Source organism: Pieris napi, chromosome 16, assembly GCF_905475465.1.
Source record: "Pieris napi chromosome 16, ilPieNapi1.2, whole genome shotgun sequence".
NCBI lineage: Eukaryota > Metazoa > Arthropoda > Insecta > Lepidoptera > Pieridae > Pieris > Pieris napi.
In genome coordinates, this window is record NC_062249.1 from 8,787,409 (window position 1) to 8,811,804 (window position 24,396).

Sequence of the window (24,396 nt, forward strand, 5' to 3'; positions counted from 1 at the left end):
TAATTTTAAAGACTTAATACTTAAACACATTTTGTTTCGATTTGATTTCATTTTAAATAGCGTGTCTATAATTCGTTTAATTTTTTTGGTCGGGAATCGCATCTTATCCAAATAAAACATAACCAATTGAATACAAATTAGCTAAATAAAATACTGTTTAAAAATTCATTTATTTTTGTGTGAACAATCGTATAAAATAATAAATTATCGATACAGCATATTAATCTTAAACTTATAATTTATTTCACCGTTTCATTACGGTCCAGGTAGCTCGTTATATCTTACGGGATAAGTTAATTGGTTTCCACGATCCCAAGAATAAAGCTCCTGGAAGATAATAAATGACATTAAATAGGATAATAATATGTAAGTAAAAATATTTCTACAACAAGTTTTAAAATAGCGCCGCCATCTCTGATATATTTTTAATAAAACCGTCTTTAGAAAAGCGCCACCTAGCAAAGTATCTGGAAATCAATATAACATGATAATATATTGTTAATAATGCCCTCTATACGTAATTAAGTTTAACACACAGTTCCAACGAACGATGTCTTGCGTGGAACAAAGATATTAGATTGAATTTAGAATAAATTTTTGGTGCCTTGATAGTTTCGATAAATTTCCACAGATGGCGCTATACTTATGGCGCTATACAGATCGTTTTATTTTGAAATAGAAATCGAAATTACAGTAGAAGTTACAATGTAAATAAACCTTAATATAAAATACGAGATCTTATAAAATTGTGTATAAAATGAATAAATTGCAATTATGTTCTCAACTTGTGTATATAAAAAAACTTTAGAGGTGTCAAGGGACACCCGGATGGAACGAAATTCCTTTCGATTGATTTATATGTTAATTGGTATCATAACAGTATGATAGATTTTCTCGACACCAATCTTACGACGAAAAAAAAAAGCCAACATCACGAGGTGTTCCCAGGCGGTCACCCATCCAAGTACTGACCTCGCCCGACGTTGCTTAACTTCGGTGATCGGACGAGAACCGGTGTATTCAACGTGGTATGGACGTTGGCGATAGCTAAATCGAAAATGTAAAATATAACAACTATAGCAAAAAGTGTCGTTACAACTTTTGGTCTTAATTTATTCCGTCTAGCCCCCTTTCGCGACGCTCGATAACTTCGTTCCAACAAGACTAATTTAGTTAAGTGATTCCAAAATTAATTTTCATTTCTTATCACTACAAAAAAAAGCCAACATCACGAGGTGTTCTCAGGCGGTCACCCATCCAAGTACTGACCTCGCCCGACGTTGCTTAACTTCGGTGATCGGACGAGAACTGGTGTATTACAATAGCAAATAGCAAAAAAGTGTCGTGACAACTTTTCGTAAGAATTTTTTCCGTCCAGTCCCCTTTCACAACGCGCGATAAGGAACTTCGTTCCAAAACTCACCTCCTTTCCACATAAAATATTACCTTATGCGTGTGATCATATCCAAGCTGTGTGGTCTTCCGAAACGGGTTAGTGAACTGCAGAGTGACTTCCACAGGTTTATTCTGGTACAAGTCAATCGCGACTGTCACTTTGCTCTCTCTATCTGTCGCCGAATCTAGAGCATACAACACTCCACATACTATGAACATTTCGCCAACCTGTAAGAAAAATAAACTTTGAATATAAAATCCACGCAAGAACTATTAATTGATTTCAAAATCACATTGTTTTTAAAAACGTTAAATCACTAATGTAATGACAATTAACTAAATATATAATTAAATTAACTTTCATTATCTATGGTTACAGTTATCTGTGGTAATAGGCATGTACTAGAGGATAAGGGATTGCCTTAAAAGTACCTATTTTTTATACAAGAATAATATAACCTAGACTTACCTGTTTATGATTTAATGATATATTCCATAAGTAGTCGATATTTAGGTCATCTTTATTCGGATCGAATCTTAGCTTAAAATAAATAAAAAAGTATATATTTATTAATGCAATTTGATTTTTATGTAATTTTATTAAGTTTAAGAAATGGTAGGTAATCTATCTATATTACACACAGTCAAACTCCACCTAGAAACAAAAACCCTCTCAGTAAGGAAGCTAAATATCTTAGCGACCTGTTCAAGATATCATAAATTCCATGGTCTCACAAATCAGGACACATCTAAGAACAGACGTTTTTTATTCCCAACGCCAAAACGAAGGACTTGTGTTTGGCCGACGCTCCTTTGCATTTAGGGGCCCCTTTCTTTATAATAAAATGTCCAAATCTATGGATTCTGAGATCGTTAAACTATCCAGATATAAACTCGCAAGTCACATAGAAATTACACTAGCCAAATTGGATTTCGAATCTACAGAAGCATTACTAAATATCTTGGTATGGGCAGGGAACAGCTAGTTTAAAAATATTTTAATATGAATACCTTAGCTACAGCCGTATTGTTTGATTTTTCAATTGAATAAATAGCCCATAGACCATTGTCGTCTGCGCTAAAGTCAACCTAAAACAAAACATTAAAAAATATATATCTCCTCGATTAGGACGCTTCGATTATAAAATCTTTTATTTTAATCAGTGGCGTAACAATAGGGTGGCAGGGCTGACAAAATGCCACGGGGCTCCGACCCAAGAGGGCCCAAGAGATATTATGTTCTATGGATGAATGTGATGACTCCAATACGCATTGGGCTACCGTGGGGACTACAGACCATTCCCTCTCGCCTAGGAGGCCTCTGGCCATTAGTGGGACATATACAACGTGTGTACTCTGAAAACCTCGAAGTTTATTAAAATTTAACTAAATACAACGTGTCGATTTGTACTAATAGGGCCCCATCAAAAGAATTTGCCACGGGCCCCACATGGTATAGTTACGCTAGTTGGATAGTGATCCACAATCTAATTCGTAACTTGCCAAATTCTCGTCTTGAGTGCTGTCAAGTATATCAATGTTTGACTCTCGCTAGCTCTTACCTTTTAAGTAGATTAGAATATGGTCCTGTATTTGTATCCCAAGTAAGTCAAGTTCCGTATAAAAGGAATAGTCTGATAGCTCTTTAAATTTTATTGTCGCTATAGTATACAGGGCTTAAAGGGAAAGGATATATTTCTTTAATATCGACGTCCAAACATTAGACATTCTGGGTTCGACTATTGGCGAAACCAATAATCACGGCACAGTAGATTAATTAGCAAATTGCCTGCAAAGAACGATCGATAGAAAAAAAATATTTCTAGCTTTTTTACCTGATTGTGCTGTGATGAATAGAGCCTTCCTGCAGCATAAGGCAGGTGGACGGATTTTATCCTACTCTGAGTGAGGTCATATCTGATGATGTCCCCTGGATGACCAGATTCATTGGCCTGGTAGAAGAACGATCCACTATATACTATGTGCCCGTTACCCTGAAACATTAAACTGGAAATGAGCTATTGGATGTGGGTGCATACAACGATAAGTACGACAGGTATTTTGATATTGGAATTGGAAATTGCTACACGAATGGAAAATTAAAAGAGTAGTGTTGGCCTAGTGGCTTCAGTGTTTGACTCTTATGCCTCACATCGAAGCTTCGATGCCCGGCTGTGTACCAATGGACATTCTTTCTAAGTGCGCATGCAACATTCGCTCCAACGTTGAAGAAAAATATCGTGAGGAAACCGGCTTGCTAAATAGTCGACGGCGGGTTCAGGCATAGGAGGCTGATCACCTACTTGCCTATTAGATTGAGATATGATTACGAAACAGAAATAAGTCTGAGGCCCAGACCTTAAAAGGTTGTCTACTCTCTCCTGATTTATTTTTATTTATTTTAATGTAAATTTACTAGTGTTCAAAAGAATGTAATTAAAAGTGTTTATGTAAAAGATATACAAACATAATAATATAGAAGAAATATTAACTAGATATTTTACTTCCCAATTTTTACTTTTAATTTTTACTTACAAAGAATGGTTTCTGTAATTTATGAAATTCGTCAACATGGTCTTTTTTGAAGCTCGCTTTGGTGCGATACTCTCTCAATCTTTCCACATCATTCTCTTGAGTCGTCCAAAGTTTCTCTTTCTGAAATTATATGGCGATATTCTAAAATTGTAAGTATATAGTATAGATATACCTAGTTTAAATTTATTTAAGAATTTTCTTTTTGAGGATTTCTCCTGCCTCGTATAATATATATTAAGTGAATTAAACTAAGTTGACACCCATTATTTAATTCAATTATAAGAGGAAATATATGTTGTGTGTACGATTTCGTACCTGACTTTCGGTGGCATTAGAATCTCTTAACCAGGCTCCAAACAATTCATCTTTATAACGGTGATACACCGGTTTACCAATCGCGTAAAGTTGACAGTCTGTTAAAAGAGGTTTAGTTATTTTTCACAAACTATGTTAAAATATGCAATTTTCCTGTAATTACTCCTGTTTTTTGCTCTAATCTTAATAAAGATGAAAAAAATGTGCAAAAATCAGTGCTTTAAGTACAAATACTCATGGGATCTTCATGACACTTTCTACTTATTAAAGCGAACCCAACTAAGGAACATTATTATTTTTACCACATTATTATTATTTTTACCACATTTTATTATTATAATCATTATCAATTTCGGATTTGGATTATTAATTATACTAAAAAGATAAACAAAGATTTACGTTTTTATATTTATTTCACAAAATCCTTACTTGTATTGCGCCGTGGCTTATATCCAGCAGTTCCATTCATACTAGATATCATCAGCACAGCTCGATCACAATGTGGGCACGAGGGACACTTTTGGACCTGGCACAACTCCTCGTACGATGTTAGTGTTGGGGGACGAGAGCCGTACTCCATTGGCTGCTGGACTTGGCTTTGCTGGTTTGGTCCTGGGACTGGTAAAGATTGCAGGTTAAAAAAAAACGTGTGTGTACTTATGTACACGCGTTAGAAGTTCTACTTCTTTGTCGTAACAAGATAAAAATCTTAAAAAAAAAATCTACTATTTAGTTTTTGTCTAAAAACTAAATAAAAAAATTTAGGGGTAGACCACCATTTAGGGAGATGAAAAATAGAATAAATATTGTCCGATGCGCAGACCTAACCGACACACAAAACTTCACGAAAATCGGTCGAGCCATTTCGGAGGAGTTTAATTACAAACACCGTGACCCGAGAATTTTATATATTACGTATATATTGACATAAACCAAAGGCATTAATATTTCACGGTTCTATATTTAAAATTTAAGTACTTCTTATATTTAAAATCTTTGGTACTTACACGCCAATCGTATATGGCCCTTAACAGTTTGATTATTAAGTTCATTTTTGGCTACGCAGCTGTACTGTCTTAGATCATTTTCTCTGATATTAGGTATCTCGAGTCTCATTATCCATCTCCATGCGTCCCCAGTTGGGGATACCTCGGCGTTAAACCTCGTCCCTTCCATGGTAACTCCATCACATTCCCATGCGAATACTGGTTCAGGCCAGGCTTGGACCTGGAAGTAGAATTCCAGGCAACTAATAATACTGATTAAAACGCATTTTAATATCACAATTTTGGATTCATTTTGAATCTAAAATAATAACATTTTTTTTTTAAGACAATTCACACCAATTGACCTAGTCCCATGCTAAGCTGGTGAAGCTTGTGTTATGGGTACTAGGCAACGGATATATATACATATTATATCTATAATATGTATATATATCCGTAGATAGACATATAAATACATATTTAAACACCCAAGACACAACACCAAATGCTCATCACATCGATGTTTGTCTCAGCCGGGGATCGAACCCGGGACCCATGGATTCGCAGTTAGGGGTACTAACCACTAAACCAATGAGTCGTCGACATTGACCCAACGTTTTGCATAACTTACGACGTTATCTTTAAGACTGAAATTAAATATAATTATTTAAAAATTATGATAAAAAACACAGTTTTAAAATACAGCATTCGTTCGTTGGTTGTACAATCTTTATAATTAAGGAAGTGAGAATGTTTGTTTCGAAGAATGGCGTGTTTCGCTCTTTAATCGATACCATGATTGTCTTTTATTCGATAACTCGTATTTTTAATTGTACATTTTTGTTACCTCTGGCAACCTCTTTAAAGTTTTAATAGCGACAATAAAACATACGTTTTTGTATGCAATTACGAGGAAGGTCTATCAATTAGCTCAGTTGCGATTGAAATACCGCTATTGAGAATTACAGGGTTCCAAAATTGAATTGTTTTTTAATGTATGTGAAAAAATAAATGACAATCGTTTGTATACCTACCTCGCATTCAATCTTCGCTGTTTTATTATACACGTAGAGGATATTGTTCGGGACACGAATGTACGGGCTAACTGTAAAATAAAACAAGTTAGTGCGATATTCTTTTGTAAAATTACGAGTTTATATGTAGGCCTTCATTTGGAAAACTGTTGTATGCAAGAATTTTGTGAACCGCTTCATTTATGCCATTCGACTTAAGGTCCTTCAAGAAATGATTGTACCAATTATTAAATTACGCACATGCAAGCCTTCTTGTATCGTAATCCATGGGCGGGCTTTACATCAGATGCATCAGATGCCCAATGTTCCATATCAAACGTTATTGGTTATAATAAATAAATAACTTACAATGTATTTCAACATCCGTGGTCTGGTTAGCTGACGGCTGCATACCATTATTCGCCAGGCAGACATACTTGCCCGTATGCCATCGGGAGACATTAGGTATGTTCAGTACGTGACCACTCACTGACGCATCCCGCCACGAACCCTAAAGTAAATAACATTTGGTAAATAATTTCAAGAGTACGTAGTAAGCAAAAATTGTCAAATCAGTTCAATATTGTATAATATGTTAAAAATATCAATCATCACTTATAATAATAATATAGTTTAGACTTTGATATTTGTGATTCTATTTTGAATATGGTGAATATGAAAAATAAATGCATTTTAATACAATAAAATGATGAACTACGAAAGTGTCCATTTTCACTTTTGATATTTTATTACAGATAGCAATCTAAATATACCTAAAAAATGTTTGTGGATAGAAATTGTTAACTATTAAAAGTTCGTGGACAATATATATATAATTATACTTTTGACTCGTTACACTGTAAAACTTTATAATAGGGAATTAATAATATTAATTTTTATTACGATAAAACTGCAATTTTTCAATGGCTTTTAGATATTTGTTTATGTAATAGGAGGCAAACGGGCAGGAGGCTCATCTGTTGTTAAGATACCGCCGCCCATGGACACTCTCATTGCCAGAAGGCTCGAAAATGCGTTGCCGGCCTTTAAAAAATTGGTACGCTCTTTTTTTATATAATATACTTTTTGGGAGGCGAGCCTCCCAAAAAGGGCAGTCATGCACACCCATTTTTAGTGGGTGCGTTGCCGGCCTTTGAGGGAGGAGTGTACTCGAATTTTGAACATTTGGAGGTCGTAACTCTCAGGGAAGACCCACACCGGCTCTTTTCTTGAAGGACCCGAATTCGAATTGGTTCGGAAATACTTCAGTGGGCAGCTGTTTTCACAACTATGTGGAAACATAGTTGTGGAAACCACTTAGTGGTGGTGCGCAGCAAAAACTGCCTTAAGACACGCTTAGCTGTGGAATGACGGACGTCGAGGTGATACGGGAATTCTAAATTATTATTATTATATTATTTCTAATATATTATTGTAATAGGACCGCTTCTTATTTGTACGTGTATATTTTATGTAAATGACTGAGATCTTTTAAACGGCTGTGTCAATTTTTTTTATAACTTACAAGACTGATTTATTAGCTACACTATCCCAATAGGAGACATTTGTATGTCATATATGATTTATTACCTGGATAATAGGTGTACCATCAGCCCTGCGCCATTCAATTGTTGGTTCTGGAAATCCTTTGGGGTTGCAGTCCATCCTCATGGTGTCACCTTCCCGAACTATGAGGCGAGGATTTTCCACTGTAAAATGTTTTCATTGTAAGCTCACATTTCAGCTCAGGAGCTCAGATGGTTAAACCGCATTGCGTGTTTCATATAATTAACTGTACAAATTTGAATTTCTAAATAATAAAAAAATTGTATGGTATAACGGATTGGAAAGAACAAAATGTCGATAAAACATCGATACAAGCACGGAATCGAAATCTACCCCATAGAAACTGTTCACTTTTCCGGTATAAGAACCAAGTACTAATTAAACCTAATTTTTATTTTTTTCCCATAAAAACCTTCTTCAGAGTTCAAGGAATAAATAAAAAGAATATGGTTCTAGCCTTCTTCGAGTTTTAAAATATTTTTCAATTATTTTTTATTTATATAGATAGATTTATAAATAAAAAGATGTCACAAAATTAAAATCTTTGGAAACGCATCTTTTAAAATACTTACATGCAAAAGATGGCGGTATAAATAGTTGATTTTCCCTAGTATAGTTATAAATAGATAGTCCTGGTCTCCCAGGGGAGCCATCGCGTCCATCGTTCCCACGCATGCCTTTGGGGCCTTGGGGTCCTCGTTCCCCCTTTATACCCCTCGGACCCTGGGGTCCTGTTGCGCCTGGTTTGCCTTAAACAGTAATTTTATTAACAAGAGAAAACAAAACTAAAGAGTAATATTTTATTTTCGTATTTTTCATAGTAAAAATTAAATTAATTACAATTTTAATGTCCATCGTCTTTGTCCCTACCTAAAATAGAATCCCATATATTAAGATGAGTTGGAGATGATAATACTACAATTTAATATATTTTTAAAACACTTAAATACACATAAATAAAAATACTAAGTTCCTAGTTGTTATCTATATACCATCCGGTCCGCGTTTACGAGATAATCAAAAAAATTACGTTAGCTTTGCGCTTTTTTATACAAATACTTTAAAGTAAATCTCACCATCTTTGCCATCTTTTCCATTCTTCCCCGGACTACCATCTCTTCCAGGGATACCATCCCTGCCATCTTTTCCCGCTGCCCCATCAGCCCCATTTCTTCCTGAGAGTCCATCTAAACCTGGCTCTCCGGGCACACCATCTCTTCCATCAAGGCCAGGGTTGCCAGGGAACCCACGCTCTCCTGGAAATCAGAATAGTGTGTTAACAAAGAATCATAGGGAAGAAAAGAATAGACAAAATAAAGAATACAGCTTTAAGAAAAACAACTAAGGTAACAGTATACTAAATTAATAAGTAATATTACAGTAAAAATAAATAAACAAAAGTGGAGTGGACATGGCAAAAATAACAGAAAAGTGGAGGAAAAAAGTAATAAACTCGTGCCCAAGGTATAGCAAACGAAAAAGAGGGAGACAACTTAAAGGTGGATAGAGCAAATTAAAGTAACAGCAGGTGGTACATGGCAGAGTGTGGCAAATTGCAGAGAAGAATGGCGGGATTTGGAGGAGGCTTTTGCTAAAAAAGAGTACACAGATACACTAAAAGAAGATTGAAATAGAATCGTGTTTAAACATACATATAAAGTTGCTATATGAACCGAAAATTGTAGCGTCATTTCAGGAATTTCTTTGTCTATATCTCAAAAATTTTCTACTACTTACTGCCATAAATCAGTTTAAATATTTTGACAAGAACTAAGTTATTTATTAATTGTCTTGTCATTACATAATATATCTGTGCTCATGTCATAAAGAAGATTTGTAATCTTAAAATAGTAAACTCAACTGCTGATTTGACATTATAATGCTTTATTATCCCTGATTTAAAATAAAACAAACTGCCACGTGTATACGAAGTCGGGACAAGCCACAGGTATATTTTATTATCTTTGAACATACTTTATGACCCCAATTTCAACTGTGATAAATACGCTTAGTAAAATTATTTACTGATTTAAACGTTCATTATACTTATACTCTTATCATATACCTTTCGGGCCAGGTGGTCCGACGGGACCTCTGCCACCGGCTCGACCAGGAGTTCCAGCTGATCCCGGGTCTCCACGGTCTCCTTTTGGTCCTGGTTCTCCATTTGGACCTTTGGGGCCCTGAACTCCAGGTGGACAGTAGTCTTGTGTTGCTTTACAAAACCCTTGAACGACGTTGTACTGAAAATCGAGTTAAAACCTGGCTTTTAAAATTAGATCTCTATTTCCCACATCTTCTAGGGATTAAAAAATATAATAGGTTATTTTAAATTTTTGTTAATATATATAACGAATAATCATGGACTAAAATAAATGAATTAAAGGACTTGAGTGTGTGAAAGTTTGCATTTTTATTTTTCGAATATAGCGTCTATAAAACACTTATAATGAATATATGTACACATGACTTATAATATTTTCTTTATTCGTGTAATAATAATATCGTCATGATCGTAGAACAATGTCAGATTTGAAAAAAATCCAAAATCCATTTTTTATTATATTTGGATACTACTTTGACTAAATATTACAGCTACACTAAAAAAAAACCATTTGTTTTAAATTTCAAATTAATTAGTCGGTAAAGTGACGGATTCGATAGGTGCGCTCATAGAAGCACGTGATTTTTCTAGAAAACTGTGTAATTTAATGTTGTTATTTTTATTTTGTTCCAAAACAAACCCTTTTGTTTTCTTGTATGCCAATTTTCATAATTACAGAATATGAATTAAAAAAGTTATGACAAAAACTAACATGAATATATTATTTTGAAATGGCTGCCCTTTAAAAGTTTACTATTTGTCAGATCTATCACTATTCTACGACTATGACGATATATAAGGCGACGCATAAGTTGACTTCAGAAAAATGTTTTCAGAAAGTTTTCATGTGTATTTTTATAGAGAAAAAACAAATGACAAAATAACAAAAAACAACTGAACAACTAAAATACAGACGGAAACGACAGTTACTCGTAAATAAATACCAAATAATATATGACACATAAAAATAAATATGACTGTCTTCAGCAGAAAGTAAAAGCAAGATTCCCTTACAGGTACTCTCGAGTAGCTGGTCAACCAGACCCAGGTGTCTCCTCCCGGAGCGGGGCCTTTTGCCCCCGTTTTCTTCATCTCAGCAGCGTCCTTCTCCTCTAGCTCTGGTCGCATTTTGGGGTTGAAGAATTCGACATGCGGCGCTACGGTGTTGTCATCTTGGATTGGCGATGGTTTCTTGGAAAATTTGTAATTCGTAAAAAATCTGTATAATTACAGTTTTAACTAATCTGTCTCTTTTTATTACAACGTAGACATAATTTGACAGAAAGAGACGAAATAATACTTTTCTATTTTAATGAATCCTGTCTTTAAATCTTACCGCTATATTAGACGTTAAACGTTTAAATAGCTTCACCATTGTATTAGAATTTAAAAAGGCCTGTAATTGCTCTCATCAGTCGTTAACTAATATATTGTTTTTGGTAGCTGAGTTGTACCATACTTTATATTCAAAACTAACCGACCCGGCAAACTTTGTTCCGCCTAACAGTCTAATAATATCGCGTTAAGTTAAACTAAATTTAGGATTTTATTAAGGTAATATAATACAAATTTATTAGAAAATACAGAAATGTTTTATTGCTTGCCATTGCGAAACAAGAATGGCAGTTTTTCACATTAGGCCTCTTCTCTCTACCGCCAATATTGCGATACTGCATGTTAAAGCACTTTCTGATATGCAACATTTTTGTTTTGTTATCCGGCGCAAGAACAAAGTGGTAGGTTTCTTTTATAGAAATAGTTTTGTCACCAGATGGCACCACATGCGATTTGCCTTCGTAAAATTAACTAATTTATTTATTGTTATTCGATAATTTATCCGATATTTTAATACTTAATCTGATATGAAGCAGAGAAGAATCCACCAAAAAAGAGATAACTAACATCGGTCCAGGCGATCTTTAGTTATAAGTGGTGTAACTAACACGACTTTGTTTTATACATTTAGATTAGTTACCAAAAAAAACAATTGAATATGTGATAGTAATTAATTTTCGTCGTAAACATTACATGACGAATCTTTGATTCGTGTTCCGTGCTTTGAGCCAAAGCGTATTTTGTATAAAAACATGATTATAAGCTGTCTTATTGAACAAATAATTGATTCATAAATATTATTCAAAGAAATTTGTACTGTCTAACATTACTTACGAGCATAGCATCCCTCTTAAACCTATGCGTCTCACCCACATCACTCAAATACGTCCTAATTCTTTCATCTAACTCATAATCAATTAGACTTTTAATATTAATGTTTATACCACACCATACATAACTATATGTGTGAAGTAATAGTGAAATGATACCACAAGCACACGCAAATATCGACAGTGTACAGCGTTCATCGCTTTTTCTTTTATCTTTAAACTTCATTCTACCGTTGTCATAACGATTGTTATTAACCACATTTAAACCGTCCGTTGGTTAGTTTGTAACTGAGTTATCAGTAATCTGGACAAATATAGCTCTTCCGGTTTGCACAACAAGCTGATAACCAATTGTGCTCCGGGTATTAAATGGTTGTCTATCGGGGATTCGACAGACATAAGGGACATGTATCATACAAGAGTAGTGGGGGTAATGTACTCTGGTAAAATGGTAGTAGGATAAAATTGTTGTTGAGACACTTTCCTTTTTCAAAACGTACTTCGTTTGTGTCACTTTTTGAATACTCATTCATTATTCGAAGTTACATTGCTTATGATTTGACTCAAGTTTTATATTCAATATAATCGAATAGAATTGAATGTATGACAATTTTCAAATAACGATTTATCAGACTAATGTGCGTGAAATAAATAACACAGGAGTACTTCTCTACTGGCTGGAGATAATAAAAAATGTAAGTATTTGTGGAAGGCCTTGGAGGAGATTTTTACCTGTTCTCCTACACGTAGTAATCTCTTCACAGGTCCATATTAATATTACTACATTTTATTTTTATTTCTTTCTGCTAATATCTTGTACTAGCCGTTTCGCGCCCGCTTTGCTGGACGAATTAAAATAAATTTTATGTTTCATTATTTTATTTTTTTTCATATTTTTATTATTCTTCTTTTTAATATTTCGAAAATCGAGTTTTTAACAGATGTTGACGTTTAGAGGTTCTAGGAAGCCTCCCCGAATGTTTCCGCGGTGAAGTCCGTATGGATAAATTTTCATAAAAGTAAAACAGCAATAAAAAAATGAAGGAACGTTGGAATTTAATAAATAAATAGCCATAAACCATCTATGAAAAAGTTTCATGTCGATAAGATCAGTGGTTTAGGCGTGATTGAGCCTCAAACGAAGACCATTTTCATTATATATATATAAGATATGAGTGATTATGTAACAAAATAGGCTATATTATTATTATGTTTGGTAACTGTTTGCTCAGGAGCAATTCATGATCCTTGTAGACTGTTGCACAAGGACCTAAGCCAAGGGAACATATTTATTAATATGATTACATCAGTACTTTCTACGTTCTATAATTATATGTTTAATTATCCAAGTTTGGTAAAACGAGTAGGTATGAAAACCCAACTCAAAATGCTCATTTATCAAAGGCGTGCGAAATAAATTACGTAAAGAAGTACATACTCGCGCTACATATCTGTCGATATCAGTATAAATCATCCAGTCAAGATGTGTGTTCCTGTAAGCCAGGAAACGGGAAGAAACCATCGATAATTTCATACGCTAATGGAGTAGATAACTTCATGGATGTACGCATGCGCCAGAATCTGTGTCAGGGACACAACATGACACGACAGCCAAGGTCAGTCGTGTTTAGCGTCTGACACAAGGTGTATGTAGCCAGTATAAGTTAAATTGTGAACAAAGCATGAATTTTACTCCACCATACGCGAGATCACCAGGTACGTGTTTCTCAATATATCGAAGCATTCTGTACTGCCTCTATATAATGGTTTCAATTTATATGGCTAAGTAGGCTTATTGATAATATATTTTTACAAAAACGATACACTCGAAGATTACGAGTATTAAGTTTACAGTTTAAAGTGTTAATGTCATATTAATTGTCTTAATGTCATTGTATATTAAATGTTGTAATAATATTATATAATTATTTAATATTTCATTATTAATATAATTTTCTTTTGGGATAGTCTGTTAGAATAGTCTTTATTGAACTTGTTAACATATATTTTGTTATTTTAATTTTAAAAATTCTACAATAAAGCTTTAAAGTCGTGATTTGCTTGTGTAGTGTTAGTTGCCAAGTTTTATTAAAATTATAAAAATAATTCTATTCTAGACTATTCTACGGTATTTTTTGGCTTCGGTTGTAACAATATTGTTTCATAACTAAACCAACACACGTCTTCGTAAACGATTCGTCACAACAGCTTACAATATTCACACTATTACTACCTAATTGAATTAATTTCAAATTATATGGCTTCTAATTCACATTGAAGCTATATTTAAACGACTGAAATAGTTATTCAGTACCTACTGGTATCAGATAAACACAATTGGAACATTAGCAATAGTTAAATCCAAAATATTAATATTTGAAATATAAAATGGAGTTAATTAATATATAATTAAAATAATATTGCAAGAAACTAACTGTGCTTTTCAGCATGCAGTATCGAGCCTTTAGACGATTACGAAGCACCCAGAGCACCACTACTTCGACAGGTGTCACTTGATGAGGAGAGACAAGATGACTGCCAGGGCCACTGGCGAGGACCTTATGTGGAGGGTGAGGAAGAAGAAAGAGGAGTAAGGCTGTTCAGAGCGATGCTTCTGCAGCATTTAAGACTGGAGGAACTTAGGCCGCCGCCCTGTTTGTTGGTGCCGGCTAATCCTGATCAAAGGTATATTTTTTACTATCCTTTTAACTAAATCAAATGAAAATCTATTCAAATAGGTAACACGATGTAGACTTATGAACGTCAAAAAATAATTACATATTAAATGCTTCTAATTTTACTGCCAGTTCTCAAATCAAGGGAGTAGAACGGAAGAGAAGAACTGGCAATAAACCCTCCCCCACTCTTTTTAATCGCCAAGTTTTTTTGTTTTACACAATGTTTGTAAGGAGCTGCAACTATTACACCATGTTCCATGACATTTTAAGTAATTAATAGTTAATTGATAATAATAAAATAAATTAAAAACAACAATTTGTCCTCTATGAGCAGGAAGCATGGTGAAATAGGAGCACGCACTTACATTCTCGTGGGAACAACACGCAAATTTATTATGAAATTAAAATACTTGGTTCATTTAATACTTATGCTGGTTCTTTAATTACAAAAGACATAATTTTTATTAACTTTGTTTCATTGAGGCGTGTATTCATGCGTGGGGCACTAAGAGTTTACGGACACAATGTATATGGTTTACCGTTCTGTAGGACGGAGCATTGCCTTTTTGAAGTTATACTTCTTTAGGCGCGTTATGAAAAATTGATGAGAGTGAAATTTTACGATGCGCGCGCACCGTGACACAAAATTAACAGAATGAAGTTGCCCACAAAAGATGCTACGGCATTGGACATAATTTTAAAACAACATTCGAATAATAATAGAATTTATGTTACACTTAATGTAAGAGAATAATAATAAATATTTAATGAAGTTATTTATTTAATTTTTCAAATGTAAACTGAACTTTATTGACTATAATGACTCCTTTTCCAGTCTTTGATTATTTAATTGTAATTAATTATTTGCATGCAATCAAAAACTATTTTTAACAATTCCAAAGAAGTATAACTTCTTATGCGCGTACACGCACCCTTTTTTTAAGTATCTTCACAAAAAATTCCATATTAGTTAACTAAGCTGTATTTTACTCTCAAAACTTTTTATATGATTACCTAATGTTGTCCTGTATAATTTACAGTACATATGTATATTAAAGTAAATATAATAAGCAATTGTATAACAATTCAGAGGTTGGTGGATGTATTGGAGAGATTGGCGAGCTCTCGAAAAAGCGGCCAGAAGGTTCAGAGAAACCAAAGCACGTGCCAGACTTGCAGCTAGAGCAGAACACATATCTTTATTAAGTCTTGACGAAGTTGCCTTTGAAGATATTATGCAAGAGTTGTGTCAAGTAAGTGCATCTGTTAGCATAAAATTAAGACATAAAGGATAGGTTCGATATCCAAATCCTAGTACAGCCCTGCGATTCTGTAACTCACTTTTCGAACTCACACAGCGGTTTTCGCATCGGCGGTCGCTCTCAAATCAGTCGTGAAGCAGTCATTATATGATTTGGCTTTCTGAAAAGGTGGGAGCTTGTAGTTTATTGTTTATCAGAATGCCAAATCATAAAATGACTGCTTCACGACTGATCTGAGAGCGACCGCCGATGCGAAAACCGCTGTGTGAGTTCGAAAAGTGAGTTATAGAATCGCAGGGCAGATAATTTGCGTTAAAATTAAAAACCAGAAAAATCTTCCACATTTCATAGGTGTTTGTAAGAATTATTTTGTAATTTAATAGAAAATCTATAATCATAAATAAGTATCCATGCGTCAGGATTCATAATTTGGCTTTTCATAGTTGACTACTTATTATCTGTGACCATCGAAACCACAACACAAAAAGTAAAATAATCCTTCTCTCGTTGCGTCCCATGCATAGGATCTTACATAGTATGTTACCAGCATATACTTCAATGCGTTACTTCTAGTATTAGTCTGTATGTATGTATGACAATATTAGAATGTAATGCAATACAAATATTTTTTTTTCTTGAGTTACTAAGTCTCAAACTTAAAATAACTTTATTAATATAGGTAACCAAGTACACCTATGAACGTCAACGGAAAATATGTTAAATTGATTTTAAATTTACCTTTACTTCCAGTTCGCAAGTCAAGGGCATAGAGCAAGCAAGAAGAGTTTGCTAGTTTATTAATTTTTTTTCGTAATCCTACAGCTAACAAAAAATATAAAATATCCAACAATTACACTGAAAATATAGCCAGAGATGGAATACATAACATTTAACTACAAAAAGGTCCAAAAATTTACATAAGGAAACAAACAGTTATAATTATTCAATACATTTAACTAAGTGGTATCAAATTTGGCTGTGTTGTGTGATGGTGTAAAAGTGAGGGTAAGTACGTGAAGGTGTGTATGTGGGGTATGCTCATGATGAGATGGATGCTATGGATATTCATAATACTCCTTTTAACCATATTAGCAAGAAACTCTCCGCCACTCTTATTAAATCCGCTCGAGACGTAGTCTATAAGGATATCATCTAGTCAAGTAACTCTTAATTTCAGGCATGCGTTCACGCTGAGCAGAGGGCACTACTTGTACTTGCATTTCTATGCGAGGTCTGTGCGCGGGCGGTGAAGGTCGGGGGCTGGTGTAGAGCTGCAGATTGGGCTGCTAGACATGTAGCTCAATGCGCTACACCTTGGGCTATTAGACACGGAGGATGGGTAAGCTATTTTTTATGATCGCTTAATCATTATAAAACTAGAAGTACACAAACACCATAAAACCACTAACCTTGATATCTGAAGGGCCACACCACAGTATAAATTCTTGTACTTACAGACTACGGAGGAAAGTGGAAAATCTAAAAATAAAGTCAATTCAAAAAAAAATAAACACAGAAAAAAATATTGTTAATAACACATACATATTACATGATCTGTCTTATACTTATAGAGCCAAGGTTGACATGTGGTCCAAAAATACCTAACTTGATTGAAATAATTGGAAGTATTATTAAAGCTACGACCAAACGCGAAAACTTATGAATTGAATATACTTATATAAAATATGCCTTAACCATATGAATTTAATACTATGTATTTGGAAGTAAATACACAAATAAATAGGTAAACAATATTTAAAAAAAATAGCTTACATAATACATTGTTTTATACACAACAATATTATAATTAAACAATTAATAAGCGATAATAAACAGGAGAAAACCAAACATTACAGTTGCAATATTTATTTATTTTTACGTCGAGTTAGAGAAATGAAACGCTAAATAGATTGTTTCCATAGCATCACTATAGCTAAATCATATTAAGTTTCTTTATGAATGGATTTTTAGAGTAACGTGGTGGAACGAGCGAGTGGAACAAGGCGAGATGACACAATATTGGCTGGGGCAGCAATTGCAGCATTGCTGGCTTTTCTTTTATTTTGCAAAACGCGTCTTCGTTTAACACTTCTATAATTCCTGGGTACTATGGGGTTGGAATTGCAAACTCATGGTCAAGATTTCTAAATGTCAGAGTAGGAGATGGCCTCTTACGTAATAACTGGAGGTTGTTCGCGGAGGTGCCCAATACAACCAGGTACTTAAGTTTGCCCTTAATAATTACTTGTAATAATTGCTTGAATATTCTCAAACATTATCCATGGTATCGATCCTGTTATACGAGATATAGGTACTGCTGAGAGTTTTTGTACTAAAGTTACTATAAGTTTTATATATTTAAAAAAAAAATCTACTATCTCGATGTTAGTCAGCAGTTTATAATTGAGAGACAGATGCAAAGCACTCGAAATAACGAGAAATGTAAATGTGATTCGCGCTTTGACGCGTAAAATTAATTTTAATTAAATGTGTAGTATTTGTGTAAATGAAAAAAAAATTAATAGCATAAAATTGGCACTCTAAGCACAACACAAAATATTGGTACCTTCTCAGTCTTCAATAATGTTCCTAATGATATTTAGGTTTACATTCATTTGGGCAGAAAATAAAGGTTCCACAATTAATAAAATAGTACAGGAATAATGTCATGTCTTGTGCACATGTCACACCAAATAAATTTAATTTATTAAAAAGTTATGTTACTTATAAATTTAATTCAATGTATAATGAGAAAATTCAAATTTCCAAATTTTATATATGCAATTACTTTAATATATCTCTTAAATATATAATTTTTGTATACTTAAAATTCAAGTATAAAAATAAATATTTTATCGATATAAAGAGTTTTATTGATTGTATGAGTACCGTTTATAATTATTTATGTATTTATCTGATATCATTTGACTCAATTGTGAAGTACACGCCAGGCATAAGGTAGTGAAAATTAGCTTTCATTAGCAAAAATCGTTGTTGTGGGATGTCTTATCGTCACAAAGATTTTTCAGAGAACTCTAGGTAAAAATAGAAGACTATAGGATAATCTAAATAGTGCGAAATGAAAATCATGAAAACATACAAAATACTATTTTTAATAAATTAATGTAAAAGGTTGCTAGAATGAAACCAGTTTGACTATTTTATTATTTTTATTGTAATTTTTCATAATACCGCCGCCACACGACGCTCACTGCTCTTGCGTACATCAAACAATTTTATTAAAAATACTAAGTACAAACCAATTTTACTACGATTCAGGATTAAACATATTTTAATTACTATCAATCAATAACAATTAATAGAAGCTTTGATAAGGATAACGATAGAGAATTGTAATTCAATAATTGGTGAATAATATGAGCGTGTTACCAATTACAGCGCAATGAATATTTTAATAAGTTTTTGCTTTGTCAAAGTTTGGCGCTTATACACTCCCATTTTATTACCAATGTGAAATAATTTGAATACGTACGTTAATGATTACAGGTTAATTGAATTTAACTATATGTTATTAAAAAAATCTTGTAAATTGGTCTTGACTAACATGTTACTTTATATAAATTCAATGGTTAATTAGAAAATGGTACAGTTGTTCTTCAATGTAGCTTCAAATCTTCAGGTGTTTAGCAGAACTATAAAGTCGTATTTGGCTTGCTCTAGCTAATAATGAAGGCTATACACCAATATTATGTTTTTTTTTATTTATGTATCATTTTCTAACCCATCATAATATACAACGTTACATTTAAAATATAATACTGTTAAAATATTCCAAATTCACCAACGTACCAAAACAAGTCCATCAAGAGCCCAGTAGACCACAACAGTCCTGTTGAAAACCTATTTCTTATCTACTTTTTAAAATCAATAACATTTTTTAGTTTTTACTTAAGTTATAATATCACTATTAACGATCTACGCTGTCATCCCGACTTCGAGGCAAAAGGCAAGTCGAACGGAGCTACAAACTTATCAGAGAATGCAAAACTATGTCGCATTCCGTTTGATCATCATTGGTCAACAATGTAGTCATAGATACGTCATGGCATAAGCAAGTCCAATTATAATCAAACGCAATTTTTTTTTTTTTGGTTTTACATTCTCAACACCCGTTCCTGTTGACCATCTTAATTGGTCTATCTCGAGGGAAGCGAGATCAAATCAATCACCCTTCTAGGAGCTTCTAGACCCGGAGCTAATTAGGTAGTGAATGCTGGCTCATAATCAGTGATTAATAAACATCGAAATTTTAAAGAGAAAACTTTTCAGTCTAGTATAGAGTTATCTCTGTCACACATTACTTACACGATAAATTAAATTACGCGTGGCAGAGACAACTACTATGGACTAAGATGGATTCGATAAGTTTGTAGACTTTGTTTCAAAAATTCTAGATATTAAAAATATAATATCAGATCAGAATCTACAACTTGTACTACGACAGTACAATAATTGATTACGTTAATTAACTCGAATCGAGATGCGTCAGCTCAGAAAAAAATCTACCCGCATAATTTCTTTCGACACACATTTAAAGCTTATTTGAATGTACTATGTCAATTAGGCAAGTAATCAAGATACGACAGTGAACTGGGTCGAAAAAAATTAAACGGTTAATAACCGTTTCCATTTCATAATTTTATATAAAAATCATCACTCTAGTAACAATTCTACTTGAATATCAATATTGTACCTCAATTTCTGTAAGGTAGTTAACATGTTTAAATTTAATTTAGCTTTAAGCCTAGTCTTACACTACGTAGAAGGGTTAATTTGTTATTCGTAATAGGTATCAAATAGCTACATACTGTCAAATTGTAAAGATTCTATTTGTAACAAATCTGAGATATAATGGGCACTAGCTTTGCCCGTGCTTGCAGAATGAGCGTGTATTCTTCAAACTAAATGATTCCAAATTCAAACACCGACATTTAAAAATTATCAACAATCGGCCATATTTGAATTCCAAATCAGCTGTCAAAACACTCGCCCCACTATTCAAAATTGAACAAATGCAGTATGAACGTTGGCTACTAGTGATGCGATTAATATGGTGTTTAATGGCTTGAACCCTTTAGTTTCTGATCTAACGTTAACTAGAAATAAGGTTTTAATGGAAGGATATTATTTTACAGATTCTAATCAATATTTATATAAAGAGATAGATATAATTCGCTAGAATATATTTAGAGTAGCTTACAATCGTGTCGCATTGGAATTAGGCTTTGAATTCAACGTACACGCGTAGGTGCCGACCAGTATACATAATAAGACAAGAATTAAATTTAGCACTCTACAACACTATGTTGTTTTTATAATATTATCAACGTCATACGAAATGTTTGGAGAGAAAAAGTTATTCAAATCTTAATATAATATATAGAAATGGCCACGACGAGGTCGTACAGTTGATTCGATAATAACATCTCTCAATCCTCAACGAATGGTAATGAATGTGCAACTGTTTGACCGGAAGTGGCACCGCTAAGCGTACTACAGAAGGCTAATATTAAATCCAATATTCCTATGTATTTTGTGAAAAAGACGAGCCTCAAATTATTCACTTACTTGTAATATGTCATTAAGCGCATATCCTTATCACAGAATATCATTGTATCTGATTGTCCCGGTACTTAGATATGTTAATACTTATTCGATTTGTTCGCTTCTTACCAGCAAAAACTTTCGTTTCTCAAATTATATAAAACTCTTCAAAAGCGAGTCAAGGCAGCCAATCTCATTTTTGAATTGATATTAGGGATATAGGGCCAATGTGGGGTAATTTAAACACCCATCTTTAATCTTTTATTGTAACGATTTCTGATTCAATTAATGATAACACATCATTTGCTCGGTCATAATTTAACGTTATTGATGGTAATATTTATTATTGTAAAGAGATCAGACGCAGGACCGGAAATAATTCGCTTTTATACTTTTAGAAATAATTTATATCGATATTCTTGAAATGCATTTTTGTGCGCTTTTACCAATCAGTTTATATAATTATGTAAAGGAAAGTTCGTACGCAATGCGTGTTGAGCGATTTTGAATTGTTAAAGCTTAACAATACAAACATTACTAACTACGCTATACTATTTATTGCTATTTCAAGGCGGGTTGTCAATATAAAATTTGATGGGAATTCAACAACTGATCGATAAAATGTACCGTTAAAATCTGTTATTTCATCAACAATTAAGACGTTGCCCTAAAGGCTGGCTTAGGGCTTTAATACTATTAGCCCCACTGAGCTACGGCCCGTATTCCAAAACATATCTCAAGTTTTGACAACTGTCAAAATCATTAAAGACAACTCAACTAGTTTTGATCGATTCGATCTCGATTCGGGAATACAGGCCCTTGAGATTGAAATCTACGGACGGTTTACAAGATGTTTCTAGATTTTGAAGATCGCAAGCCAATAATAAACCGTATTTGCTAATAACACTAAGCGGAGCAAAGAATTTTTCAAGTTATATGGTTTGCAATATGCAGGCACGTTCTGATATTTTGTGATATTAATAATTTTTTGAGTCGTTCAATTTGCCCCGCCCTTCTCTACAAAACAGTGTATTTACAAACTATTTCCGTGCATTCAAAACAATGTTTTACCTACTTTGTATAATATTAAATCCAAAACAGTGAAAATGTATGACATTATGTATACATTTCAACATTAAAACATCAAACAGTTGATTTACAAAGGTACAAAATCTTTACAAAAATAAATAAACGTAATATCGTAAAGTGTAAACTTTATTTTGGAACTAATTTAAAGCTAACTTATTAAGCACGCAATACATCTTCTAGTCTACATATTACATCTAACTCTTTCTAATAAAAATAATTGCGTAATATCTATAAGATCTTCGAATCTTATGGAGTATAAACAGACACAGTTTTGGTACTGTAATTCAGATTTGATAAAACTTGACCTGATAGCAATTTAATATGTCAGCATTTTAACTGACTAAAAAGTTGAAACTTTTAACTGACTGAAGTTATGAGTTAGTCCTGTATTAGATATTGTTGGAGTTAAATATTTAAGTTTCATCAATGTCGGCTCAGTGGTTATAGGGTATAACCACGATTTTTTGACAAGTATTTGGATTCGGATCTTAAGTCCCTTTTATTCAGACTTGTTGTAGTCAAGTTTATTTTTATTAGAAACAGAAGATGACCATATTCCGAGAGGCACCGTAAGGAAATTCTGTTGTATGATTTAATTTATTATTATATTAAAACATAAAGTTATTAACTAAACTGTTGAGATTAAATCCGTTTACACCACTTATTTCAGTTAAATCATAAATATTTTAAGACTTTTTATAATTAATTGGATCTCTTTATTATTCATTTAAATTTTTTTGGTTACCTTTCAGAATACGTCAAAACTCCAATGATATCAAACCAATTATTCTAACATGATAGATTCTCGTTGAGCATTTTAATTTCAAATATTCAACTAAATACTAAAAGTACTTTTTTAAAAAGGCGATTTTGTACCGTTTAAGCAGAAAAAAAACTATAGATGCACACAACTCTAGAACTTAGAATCGTATACGTTTCGTAGACGTAGTTCGTAGCTTCGTAGCAACGGTGGTATGTGCTACGGATAAGTTGACTATTGCTATGACATCATTATTAGCAAGCCTCGTAGACATATGACGTTACGTAGTGTCTACGTTTCTACAATTAATATCGTAGCCCTTACGAAACGGTATAGACATCTATATTTGATCAAGAGGCGATAGTTTAGTTGAAATTGATCTTTCTATCTCATTGAAAGGCTCGTTGTTTGAAAAATCCTGCATAATACGATTTCAATGTCAACTAAAAGCTAGCCAAACTAAAATAAGTTAAAACCAAAACACTCTGAAAAACTGTTACACTACCTATCGTTCTAATTACATTTGTCATAAGTCCGCCATTTATACAACTATTTACTCGCTCGGACAATGAAGATACCCGTACTCCAGACCAAGGCTCACTGCGACGAAGACAAAATACAGTAGGAACATCGTGAAGCCCAGCCCTCTATTCATTTTCCACCTAGAAGAGGAATATATATATTAATATTTACAATCTCTTAATTAGTAAATAAAAAATTGGTTGTCTGTAAAGTTTACTGACGATAGTTGAACGTGACAACGTCATAAAAAATATTGATGGGATGGTTGCATTTTTTCAAAAAAAAATTATTTGTTTGATAGGTATTTTGTATGGATATAGAGAAGTAGGTAAATGGAAATCACAATTGAATTGATCAAGTCACATTTATTTGTACGCATAAATACAATTATGTCAATTTTAAATGGAACGCCTCAGAGCGCGGTAACGCCTCAGAGCGAGG

General features: G+C 33.3%; 3 protein-coding genes and 1 non-coding gene across 7 annotated transcripts in view; 1 reads left to right on the forward strand and 3 right to left on the reverse strand.

Moving 5' to 3' along the window:
• Positions 1 to 151: 151 nt before the first annotated feature.
• LOC125057456 lies at positions 152 to 12,441 on the reverse strand. Its single transcript, XM_047661164.1, has 17 exons — positions 12,084 to 12,441; positions 10,929 to 11,105; positions 9,876 to 10,053; positions 8,887 to 9,066; positions 8,383 to 8,559; positions 7,835 to 7,953; positions 6,614 to 6,755; positions 6,266 to 6,336; positions 5,253 to 5,472; positions 4,675 to 4,863; positions 4,246 to 4,343; positions 3,931 to 4,050; positions 3,231 to 3,389; positions 2,407 to 2,484; positions 1,865 to 1,936; positions 1,447 to 1,623; positions 152 to 327 (listed from the first exon to the last, which is right to left on the reverse strand). The coding sequence occupies exons 1-17, from the start codon at positions 12,303 to 12,305 to the stop codon at positions 256 to 258; spliced, it is 2,451 nt and encodes an 816-aa protein (XP_047517120.1). The 5' UTR covers positions 12,306 to 12,441; the 3' UTR covers positions 152 to 255.
• On the reverse strand, positions 924 to 1,042 carry LOC125057601. Its single transcript, XR_007118225.1, has one exon. It is a non-coding gene; the product is annotated as a 5S ribosomal RNA (ribosomal RNA).
• A 1,003-nt stretch (positions 12,442 to 13,444) lies between the features above and the next one.
• LOC125057457 lies at positions 13,445 to 18,327 on the forward strand. Its single transcript, XM_047661165.1, has 5 exons — positions 13,445 to 13,795; positions 14,527 to 14,764; positions 15,848 to 16,010; positions 17,197 to 17,358; positions 17,991 to 18,327. The coding sequence occupies exons 1-5, from the start codon at positions 13,762 to 13,764 to the stop codon at positions 18,114 to 18,116; spliced, it is 723 nt and encodes a 240-aa protein (XP_047517121.1). The 5' UTR covers positions 13,445 to 13,761; the 3' UTR covers positions 18,117 to 18,327.
• An 847-nt stretch (positions 18,328 to 19,174) lies between these two features.
• Positions 19,175 to 24,396, reverse strand: part of LOC125057023 (sodium/potassium/calcium exchanger Nckx30C) — a 69,223-nt gene continuing 64,001 nt past the window's right edge. For all 4 annotated transcript variants that reach the window (XM_047660440.1, XM_047660439.1, XM_047660438.1 and 1 more), the window contains one exon: positions 19,175 to 24,095. In XM_047660440.1, coding sequence (XP_047516396.1) covers positions 23,987 to 24,095 — 109 coding nt within the window. In that variant the 3' untranslated portion in view covers positions 19,175 to 23,986. The remainder of the gene's footprint in view (positions 24,096 to 24,396) is intronic.